This window comes from Octopus sinensis, linkage group LG10 (genome assembly GCF_006345805.1).
Source record: "Octopus sinensis linkage group LG10, ASM634580v1, whole genome shotgun sequence".
Classification (NCBI taxonomy): domain Eukaryota; kingdom Metazoa; phylum Mollusca; class Cephalopoda; order Octopoda; family Octopodidae; genus Octopus; species Octopus sinensis.
The window spans coordinates 79619685-79631822 of NC_043006.1; the positions used below are offsets into that span (position 1 = coordinate 79619685).

The 12138-nt window shown below is 36.0% G+C and overlaps 1 protein-coding gene across 1 annotated transcript in view; it reads right to left on the reverse strand.

Moving 5' to 3' along the window:
- The window catches only part of LOC115216545 (importin-5), a 119686-nt gene that overhangs the window by 87278 nt on the left and 20270 nt on the right, over positions 1-12138 (reverse strand). The window contains exons 2-3 of the mRNA XM_029786003.2: positions 2922-3002; positions 473-665 (exon numbers count right to left, since the gene is read on the reverse strand). Coding sequence (XP_029641863.1) covers positions 473-665; positions 2922-3002 — 274 coding nt within the window. The remainder of the gene's footprint in view (positions 1-472; positions 666-2921; positions 3003-12138) is intronic.

Sequence of the window (12138 nt, forward strand, 5' to 3'; positions counted from 1 at the left end):
CAGAAATGGAAAGACGCCAGTCGTGTGTGTGTGTGTGTAAAAGAGCGTTTCCCTGTTGTGACAACGTATAATGGTTGTAAAACAAATATCACTAACATACAAGCAATTCTGTTCTTTTCCAACTTTCCATATAAACATGTCTGGCTATAGGGAAATAATATTATCTGGCTTGGAAACAAGTGAGTATTGCCAACAGGAAGAGCACCCAACTTTGCCTCAACAAATTCCATTTGACCCTTGCAAGCACAAAAATGTAGAAATTAGGACAATGATAATGACTAAAATAACAGAATTAGAAATGCCAGGTAATCATCTACAGACAGAGAAAATTTGCCAGTCATTGTACTTCAGAGCAACCAAACTATTTTGTAACAAAAGGCCCATAGAATATAGCACTTTTGAAGGTAGTTTTCACATAATTTCACACCCAACTTTCAGGAAATGAAACGAAGAAGTAAAAGGTGTCTCTTACCCAACATGTTTCGTGCAAGTTCAGCAATGGCATCACATACTTTCCGGCGCACAATAGGATTTTCTTCTTGGTGGATAATATTCATAAGATACGTTTTGATAGCAATTTGAGAGTCAGGCACTAAGCTACCCCAGGCATCGTCAAATTTGGATGTGAAGAGCTTCCGCAATAATACAGCTGCCAAAGAGCGATTCTGGAAAGAAGAATAGAAAAAAAGATCTGTTGTTAAAGGTCTCAAAAATTTACCTTAACCCTTTAGTGTTCAGATTATTCTATCAAACATAATGCCTATTGATTCCCATTGATTTGAATTAATCATGCATTATCTCATATCTTCAAGACATTGATGGTGTAATTACTTAATGTAGAATAACATTGTAGGGTAGGTGCGAGAGCCTGGATCTGGTCAGTTTGAACATAAAACAGATTAACTATTTTGGCCGGTTTAAATACTAAACTGTTAAGTGTCCTTCCTTCTTTCCTTCACTTACACTCACACAACTTATGTCATCTTAGCTTCTATAAAATAAACCCAACATGTCTAGTTATTTTATAATTGAAACAAAATGATATAAAGCAATTTTAAAACTTAAATATCAAGTGTAATAATCTTAAGGAGCACTAAGTATTATTGATATAAAGCAATTTGAAAAGTTAAATATTAAATGTAATAATCTTGAAGAGTACTAAATATTTTTAACACTAACAGACAATGAAGAACATAATGGAATTAAATCCCATGCACTTAATGTAGATTCTTATCTATAATTAAAAGAATTTGTTAAAATCACTAGTTCAGATTTACTCAGTATTGCAATAGTTTGCCAGATATACAAATTTGTACTTAAACCATTTCACACTAACCCATTTGATACTGCCTCTGGTTATATGATAGTTTAATATTTTAAAAATTAATTGAAGTAGTGTATTTTAACAGAAATATGTCAACAAAAGGGCTAAATGGTATACAAAACAATTTCTTTTTGTATTTAGACACAGGCATTGCTGTGTGGTTAAGAAGCTTGCTTCCAAACCACATGGTTCCGGGTTCAGTACCAACGCATGGCACCCTGGGCAAATGTCTTTCGCTATAGCCTCAAGCTGACCAAAGCCTTGTGAATGGATTTGGTAGATGGAAACTGAAAGCCCACCATGTGTGTATGTGTATGTGAATGCGTGTGTCTTTGTGCCTGAGTTTGTCCCCTGCCACAATATCACAACTGGTGTTGGTGTGTTTACATCCCTGCAACTTTCAGGACTAAATATACTTTGCTGATGTGGTCAAAATCAGACTGAAATATATATGTACTTACCAGAAAATTTTTTTTTTTTAACTTTTATTAACACTGTTTTTCTCTTCTTCCCTGCATATTTGTATTTTTAGTTAGCATCAGTACTAGCTTACCAATTAATAATTAACCCAACCTAGTAAAGGAACTTCTATAAAATAAGCTCAACCCATTCGACAAAAACCAAATCTTTCTCAAAATAGTTTCTATTCTTTTTAAAATAAAGGCCGTGAGTCCTTAAATCCTAGGCCTGAGGTAAATAATTCAAAAAGAAGGGAATTAACAATAAATATTTCAACAAGGTACATTTTATATAACAGCTGGACATGTCTTCACAGACTGGAAACAAAAGACACTACTTGTATAACAGTGATGCTTGTTGGCAATTATCAAGCTTTGCCAAGACAAGGAGATACAAACACATCCACCCATTATACACACAAACAAACAAACACATACATACATATGATGGGCTTCTTTCAATTTCAACTACCAAAATCACTCACAAGGCTTTGGTCAATCGAGGGTTATAGTAGAAGACACTTGCCTAAAGTGCCATGCACTGAGTCTGAACCAAAAACCATGTGATTAGGAAATTAACTTCTTAACCCCACCATACCTGCAGAACAGGTATAGATTTAAGGAATAGATTTAAGCAAAGTTGTAATGAATTAAGAAGTGATCAAAATTGTTTTTTGCAAGAATGCAAATTGGAATGATATTGGTGAATGGAAGAGACAATTTAGAGAGAGTGAATGATTATTGAACTTAGATGAAGACAGTGACAGTAAACATGTGTATCAACCGTGTCACATGTTGGACTTTGCACTCTCGTATTGCACAAAGTTTAACTTCTCTTCAAGGCCAGAAAATATTCCAGTCCTCACCAGCTATTAACACTCAATAAAGCTCAAGTGAGGTCCACAGTGGAGTGCTGCCCGCACATCTAGAATGATGCTGCTTCTCTACGCAGACATTCTGGACCTCATCCAAAGAAGGATCACTTGATTGCCATTCAATCACCAATGGAGACATCCCAGCCTCTAGTCCGTGGATATACTGTTTTCTCTCTGAGTTTTTTCCTAATGCTACTATAATGGTTTCTGTTCTTCAGAGCTGATTCGTCTCATAAAAAAAAAGAACAAAATAACAAAACTTACCGGTACAGAGGCGCTTGTATTCTGTAACACTCCAATCAAAAACGTCATCTTGTTGGGAGCTGGGATGTTGCCATAGGTAGCCTGTGTAAAATAGAATTAAAATGAAAGAAATATACTATCAGATTGAGTGCAATTAAATGTGTGTTTGTGTTGTTAGAGAGAGGGGGGAGAAGGAGAGGGAGAGAGAAAGAGAGAGAGTACTTCAAAAGTGCAGTGTACTTAAATTTCATTGTTTGATCAAATAAGAACTATACAGAAAATTAGAAACAGTGTTATAACAACTAATGGTGCACTTAAAACCCTACCAACACCTTCAAATTCTACTATAAACCTCAACAAGCTATGAAGACTTCATTGTGCTCTAATGGCTGCTTTGAGGTGGTTTATACAATTGGATGCCCTTCCTGATGCTAACCACTTTACAAAGTGTATTGGCTGCTTTTGTGTGTGCGAGCTTGCACGTTTATGTGTGTACTAGCAAGGTTGCCCATACAACTCATAAGGTTACAGAGCTCCTTTTACTGAGTGTACAAGCTTAGTAGAGAGAGTGGGGGGAGGCAGCTTTATGCAGAGGCTTCTTGCTGTAGAATTGATACATGACTACTTTGCATTATATAATGTGGGTAGGAATAAGTAGGGTGGAGCTGGGGAGAGAGGTAAAGATGGTGATGAGGCATCTGTGTGCCCTCCAGGTATAAAGTGAAGAAACAGTGGGGGACAGAAGACAAGAGTGGGGTGGGTAAATTTTGTAAGAGTGTGATAGAGATAGATGTAGAGAATAGTGAACAAGGGTGAAAGTGGGTTAGACATTTTCTTGGAAGTTCATCCTGTGTCTAAGGCAATACTTTCCCCAGTCCTTTGAAAACTGAACTGTTTAGTGGCCATGAATAATGAACAAGGGGCCAGATGCACTTTTACAGAAGACTACAAACAAATGACAGCATTTATGTCAGTGGTTGTCAACCATTTGTTTTGCCTATGGACCCCTTTGCTCTACTGGAGCTTCACGGCGAGGTAGGAAGGAAGAGAGAAATGGTCACAATTAAATTATACTAAAAATTATTTTAAATAATTGTTAAATTATTTTGTGTATTGTAGAAGAGTAACCACTTGATTGCTCATTAACTTTAACAAAATCTTATATGGACACCTCCCTCAAGGGTCATATGGACCCTAGTTGAGAACCACTGATTGAGATGCTATCTTCTGTTTATAATTAATATACACAAACTCACTAACTCACACATACACAGGCTTCATCCACTTCTGTGCAGCAAATTTCATTCATGAAATATTGGTCAATTCGTGGTTATAGAAGAAGACACCAGCTGACAGTGTCCACAGAAGGAACAATCCCTAAACCACATGGTTTCAAAGTGAACTTAGCCATACTACCAATACATATCATGATCATTTAACAGCCTTTTTTTCCATGCTGGCATGGGTAGAACAGTTTGATAAGAACAGACAAACCAGAGGACTCCACCAAGTTCTATGAATTCTATGTCTGCTTTGGCATGGTTTCTATACCTTCTTAAAACCAACCACTGAACATAGTGTACTGGGAGCCTTTTACGTGGCACCAGTGAGGTCGCCAAGTACCTGCAAGATAAGAACCCCCATGACCCTCAGCTGAACAGAATATGGACTGGAGGAATAAGAAACTGACATATATATATATATTACACTCATACACACAAACAAGACAGACAGACAGAAACAAGCAAAAGTCAGAGATGTAGGCAGCAGCAAATACAGAATATTATGGATTAGTTCTTTTATACTGATTACAAAATCTCATGAGTCTGTCTGTCAGATTTAGTCACACAAATTTTAACCCAGAATGTGCAGCATTAAATATCAGTTATACAAAATTCTATCAGGTAGATTAAATCTTTTAATTTTCCTAATGTAACCAACACATCTTTGTCTGAAGATAATGGTTTCTGCAGGTCTAAATGAAATTGCACATTTTTGCTTTTAGTAGGTTGGTTGGTGGTTGGTTTGTTTGCTTTTTTAAGTAGCTAAACAGCAAACTGAGATTGAGAAGACTTATCAATGTTGATTCGTCCTTTTAGCTGTTGCCGAAATTGCTACTGATAAACATTGTTATCATAATTACTACTGTCACACATATATTGATTCCTGGAACAAATACACTGATTTCTAGCAGAGGGCCTCAGATCTATAAGAATGAAAATAACACTGCATGACTTCTTGCATCCTTTACAGAAGATATTTCTAACATGACTAAAATGGTTTCAATCACAGATGGAAACCAAATTGGGTGCTTGTTCAATAGCAGTTACCCACTGAGCTCATAATGTAAAATAGTAGCCAAATCTCACTGAAATTACCTAATTGTCTTGCTAAAGGAAAGGACATATTAGATAATATAGTTTTGAGTTCAAATGCCACCAAGGTCAACTTTGCCTTTCATTCTTTGGGGTGAGGGTAAAATAAGGACCAGTTAAATACTGGGGGTCAATGTAATCAACTACCCACTCCTTGAAATTGCTGGCCAAGTACCAAAATTTCAAACCTATAAGATTAACATCTGTCAAAAAAATGCTGTTGTGTACACAATGGAGTCTTTGCTCTGTAGACAAATCCAGCCATTGAAGTGTTCATTGTTCAAAGGCAAGAAGAAATAGCATTTCACTTGGAGACAAGTGATGGATGGCAACAAGAAGAGTATCAGGCATTAGGAAAACTGCCTCAGTTTTATCTGACCTATAGCCACATGGAAAAGTATAAACATCATAATGATGCTGATAAGACAATGATAAGGATAATGAAAATAATTATCTAATAGTAAAACTTTAATTAAATAGTCAGAAGAAATGCTGCTAAACACTTTTTTTCATGCACTAACAATTTCGCCAGCTTGCCACAAGGCCCACAATATTAGGAGAAGAGATAGTTGATTACATTGCCCCAGTGCTCAACTGGTACTATTTTCTCAACCCCAAAAGTACAAAGGGCAAAGTCAACCAGAGCAAGAGAAAATGCCTAAACATCTGCCCAGCATGCTAACAATTCTGCCAGCTCAATGCCTTAATATACTACTAATAATAATAATGGTTTCAAATTTTGCCACAAGGGAAGCCATTTTAGTGGGAGGGGATGAGTCGATTTCATCAACTCCAGTGTTCAACTGGTGCTTATTTTATCGACCCTGAAAGGATGAAAGGCAAAGTCGATCTCAGCGGAATTTGACTTCAGAATGTAACGACGGGCAAAATACCGCTAAGTATTTCATCTGGTGCGCTAGCAATTCTGCCAGCTCGTCGTCCTACTACTACTAATAATAACAACAACATGGGAGACAGCAAATATTCTGCTCAATGCCACACATTTGCTTGTCGGTTTTTTGACCATGACCAACTGAGCATGTCCCTTAGTGACTGACAATATGTACATCTTTGATCACAGGAGTAGTGGGGAAGCATCATAGCCATGTGTTGAGAGGAATTCTTTGGGGTTTAAATAATTCACCTCCGGAAGCATCATCCTTAAACAACCCTCATTCAGATACCTTTAGAGTGGGGTAGGCTACTCAAACTGAAGAAAATTCTAACTGAGCTCCACCTGCAAGGTCATGTGCTGTTTATCTTGATATAAGGTCACCATGTCACGCACTTATGGTTGTGATGCATGTCTCTGATGTACCCTTATCTGATGGGTAGTCATGATGGGTATATTGGGCTTCATATATTTGTACCCTAGTGTCACTTTGATGGCATGCATTGCTTTTTTATTCAATAATAATAATAAAAACCAGAATTTATAGAGTAGTTGATTTTATTCTAGTACTTCACTGATACTTTATTTTATTTATTTATCGGCACCTGGGGGATGAAAAGCAAAGTTGGCTTAGAACACAGAATGTAAAGAACCAAAAGAAATACTGCAAGGCATTTTGTTCAATGCTCAAATGATTCTGTCAAGCCACTGCTTGCTGTCACTGGAGATGATGATGATGATGATGATAGTGATGATAAATAAAATTATTGCTGTTATTGTCCAAACAGCTGTTATTCGATTTCAGCATGCAGAATCAACTAACCAACAAATTTGAGAGCTATCGTATTAAATACCAGCCAAAATGAAGATCAGCAATATTCTAGTTCATTAAGTTTGGATTTGTGACTGGCATATATTATATTCATTTTAATTTTGACAAGTTAAGTAGATGAAAGCAAAACCCTACAGCTACTGCTGTCACCTTAGCAACAACACAACAGCAGAACGATGTTACATGCACATGTGGTTGAGCATGTGTAATGTAAATAACCTTTTTGCAGCTAGATGCCCTTTTAAATATCAATCACATTATGTAAAAACAGGGAAGGAGAGAGAGAGAGGAGTTAGTATGTAGGTTTGGGGAGGTAAAACTATTAATATTATTTACAAGGACATTTCTAACAGCTTTATAGTTTTGTGCTCTTTTATCTGAACACTATCCAAAATATCAGCAATAACATGAAAATTTAGCAGCTGGAGGTCAGGTCACCAAACTATTTACAATACAATATGCTTATGGTGTCTACGAATAATTAACATCAGTGATTTGTTAATTAATTCATTATTCTTAATATGCTGGTCTTTCACATGTACTTATGTGCTCTATTACATAGCTACTTAGTGATTCTCACACACTCCTTTGGAAAGCACAGAGAAGTATGTGCTCAGCTAAGGAGGTTTAATAGGACCAAAACATGTCTGGAGTTATCTCCTGTACTTGTCAAACAATTAAATAATAACATTCATTGAACTAATGCTGTCTTTTCTCCATCACATAAAATACCTTAATGCTAGATTAAGCATTATCAATATGATCGCAGAAACATAGAACTGGAGTCGTCTCAATTAACTATACCATATTCATTTACTAAAGCAGTGTCCTTGTGCTTAAGAGAAAAATCACTATACTTTTTACAATAGAAAATGACAAATAAACAAGTTAATTTTATAACCTCAGATTCTTACTTAATAAATCCAATCTGCCTAAGACCACCCTGTAGTTCTATGATACAAATTCCTTGTTTTAACCCTTTAGCATTCATATTTCTTTGTCAAATGTAATGCTTATTTATTCACATTGGTTTGAATTAATCATGTATTATCTTGTAGCTTCAAGATTTCAATGGTGTGTTTGTATATTTTTAGAATGACATCGTAGGGTAAGTGTGAGAGATTGGATATGGTCAGTTTTAACGTAAATCAGATGGAATATTTCAGCCAGGACATGGCCAGATAAAATGCTAAAGGCTTAAACCAATCTAAATTAAAACTTTAATCAAAATTCCATATTAATTTAGATTTCAAACACTAGTTCAATAACAAAGTTATTTCAATAAATTCTAAGCCATTTTCAAAATTAACTGAAACAAAAGCAGGTATTTCAACAGAAACATGGAGTTAAAAGTATTAAAAATTCCCTTCGTTACACATTTTCCAATAATTGGCTGAGCCAGTGTAGCTGCATCCAGAACACTAACTCAGAAGCACTAGTTCAATAATTACTACTGAGTGATTCCAACCCTTTTAAAAGTTAGACCCTAATTCTAGTAATTAATCTCTGGATACTAATTTGTGAGATGACACTACATCCTATCTAGAGGGAATTGATTTATCATAGATTACCAACCCAATCAGGAGTCTCTCTCTCTCTCTTTAACACTTTGGACACTAAGAACTATAATGGGGTAATTTGTCCCAGGAAGCTAAAAATTAATTAAATGTCCCATTAGGGATAGTGAATTATATTCATTACTTTGAATGAAAATATTGAATTAAGAGATCAAAATTAATTATTGTAATTACACCTGAAACTTAAGAACAAGGTCAACAAGAGAACATCAGAGATGATTGCCTTACCACAATAGACAAGGCTACAGTGATTTTTAAATTCCTTTTAGCATTTAAATGATACATAGACGTTTTTATTTGGTTACAATTTTGATTTTATATAGTTTTTAATAATATTTTCGCTATTTGTTGTGATGACAATGATCACCATCATTATTTTAATCTGCTTTTCTATGACAAGATTTGTCAATGCAATTTCTATGATTGGATGATGTTCCTGTTACCAACCCTTGCCTGTTTCCAAGCAAAATAATATTTTCTCCGAGTCTAAATATTTTCATGGAAAATTACAGATAAATATCACTGTTTGAACAGTGGTTATGTTTGTTTACAATTAGCATAAGTACCAATTGAGTGGGATCAATGTGACCAACTAGCCCCTTCACTGCCAATAATCCCAAGCCTTGTGCCTGTAGTAAAAAATATTAGCATACAATGTCAAAATAAACACACACGTGTATGTGATTGGCTTCATTTCAGTTTCCATCTATCAAATTCATTCATAAGGGCTAAAGAAGAAGACACTTGCTTAAAGTACCATGCAGTGGAACTGAAGCTGAAACCATATGGCTTGTCATTTATTAAAAGATAAGACAATACTCGTTATGCCCATAAGGTGCTGGAATTAATGCTTTATGGAATTTCTTCCAACTTCATTTACTAAAGTAATGTCCTTGTACTAAAGAGTTCAAATGTCACCTAGGTCAACTTTGCCTTTCATCATTTCAGAGTTGATAAAATAAGTACCAGATGAGTACAGTGATCAATGGTAATCGACTTAGCCACGCCTTTGAAATTGCTGGCTTTGTGCCAAAATTTGAAACCGATATTCATTATGACCAAAATGGCACAATATGATAATAATCCTTCCTATGTGTGAGCAACCTTTCTTTCAACTTCATGGAATGGTTGTAAACAAGGTATTCTGATATTTCTGAACCACAGCAGTCAAGAGGGAAATGAACTGGAGCTGATAGGGTTTCATATGAGATGAAAGCTAAGGTAAAGAGGTTGGAAGACTCAAAGAGGGATATATAGAAAGGGAGACAAGCTGTACATTAAAAGGCTCAACCAACCTCACTTAACATTTTACATTAATGCTAAAAAGACTTTGAATCAATTTATCATCATTTTTTTTTTTAAAGTCCATTTTCCATGCTGGCATGGGATGGACAGTTTGACAGGAGCTAGCAAGTCAGAAGGCTGTGCCAAACTCAACTGTCTGCTTTGGCATGCTTTCTACAACTGGATGCTTTTCTTAACACCAACCACTTTACAGAATGTACTGAGTGCTTTTTTTATGGCACCAGCACTGGTGAAGTCACCAGGTAACTTATAAGACAAGACTCCTCCAAGTCAACAAGGGAACCACAACAGTCTTGCTCAATCTGCTAGAAACAGCAACCAAATCTTCCTAAAATTATGTGTCTTCAAAAATGGAAGGCAGATACGTTAGATAATGTAGTCCTAATTTATGCTTGACATGGTGGTGCAGGCTAGAACATCTTAAACCATAAGTTTCAGTCAAAGTTGATCTGAGACTAAACAGCAACTATGTGTCTTTGAGCAGTCTTTTCCTTTTCTTTCTTTTTTTAATGCTTATGTGAATGGGATGGTTTACATGTTGGAGCAATTGCTTGTATAACTAGATGTGAAGTAGAAAGCAGATCCAGTTTCTGTTCAGCCAGGCAAACTAGAGCAAGCAGCTAAGCGCCTAGTTCAAGGACACAGAACAATGGCAACAGTGAAGAGATCAATAGTCCAGCATCTCACAGCCACTAACGTTGGGTATGTGTGTGCTTGTGAGAGTGTGTATTTGAATTCATTCATCTTTGTAATGCACTCTGTTGAAGCTTTATACAAGGAAATGATTTCACTTTATATGTATAGATAGATAGACAAACAGAGATAAGATATAGATATACAAACATATACATACATATTCACACACCTACATCATTCGCAGCAGCAGTAAAATGTGTATGTATGTATGTGTGTGTGTGTGATAGAAATGATAAGACAACAAAAGAATGAAAGAGACCTGGATATTATGTAAATAGAGGAATTTATCTAAATATAATATGTACATATATATGTCACGTATTATATTTAGATACATACATAGACATATATATATTCAAATGGCAGTGCTCCAGCATGGCCCCAGTCAAATGACTGAGGCAAGTAAAAGAATAAAAGAATACACACACACACACACACACACATCGGGTCATCCCATAAGTTCTGTCCAAATTTTGAATAAAGAAAACAAGTGATCAAATGTTATATTTAATTGAAATTTAATCATCAATGTACTTTCCCTGATTATCTATGACTTCCTTCCATCTATTTACAAGCTTTTTAATCCCATCAATGTAAAACTCTTGGTTTCAAAGCGAAGGACTCTGAAATGTCAGTTTCAACCTCCTCCTGGCTTGCGAAAGTTATGTTCCCCAAATAATTCTGTAAACTACGAAACAAATGGTAGTCTGAAGGAGCAAGGTCGGGAAAATAAGGTGGATGAGGAATTTTTTCCCAACCAAGCTTTTCCATCTTCTGTTATGTGATCTTTGCAGTGTGGAGTCGCATATTGTCCTGATGAAACATCACTCCATTTCGATTCACTAAAGCGGGTCTTTTTTTCTTCAAAGCTTGGTTCAAACGCTCTAATTGCTGACAGTAGACTTGAGCATTGATTGTGGCAGTGGGTGGTAACAATTCAAAGGGAATTACTCATTTGCAATCCCACCAGATAGAAAGAAGAACCTTTTCCCCATGAAGTTCCCTTCTCGGTTGTGGTTGAGCTTTTTCCCTTTTACCAAGCCACTATTTATGACGATCCATTTTTCATCACCAGTCACAAATCTATCCAAAAAGGGTGAAATGAGTTTATGAGAAAGGCGAGAAGAGCAGATGTCAACTCGGGATTTGCGGTTGCTTTCAGACAATTCATATGAGTCACCCATTTTCCAAGTTTAGGAACGTTTCCAAGCTGTTGAAGATGATGATGAACAGTTGTATGGTTTGAACTAAGCTTTATTGCCAATTCTTCAACTGATAATGCAGGATTTTCTTCAAGTAATGCCTCAAGGAGCTTATCATCAAACTCAACTGGACGTCCTATTCAATCTTCATCTTCAAGTCTGAAATCTCCTCTTCTGAATTTTGCAAACCATCTTCTGCAAGTTCTTTCAATCAAGCATTCTTTCCCATAAACTGAGTGTATGTTTTGAATCGCTTCAGCTGCAGAGTTTCCTTTTTTGTACTCATAAAGCATTATGTGCCTCAAATGCTCTTTGGATATTTCCATGTTAGAAAAGGTTTTAATCAAAGAAATTTTAAT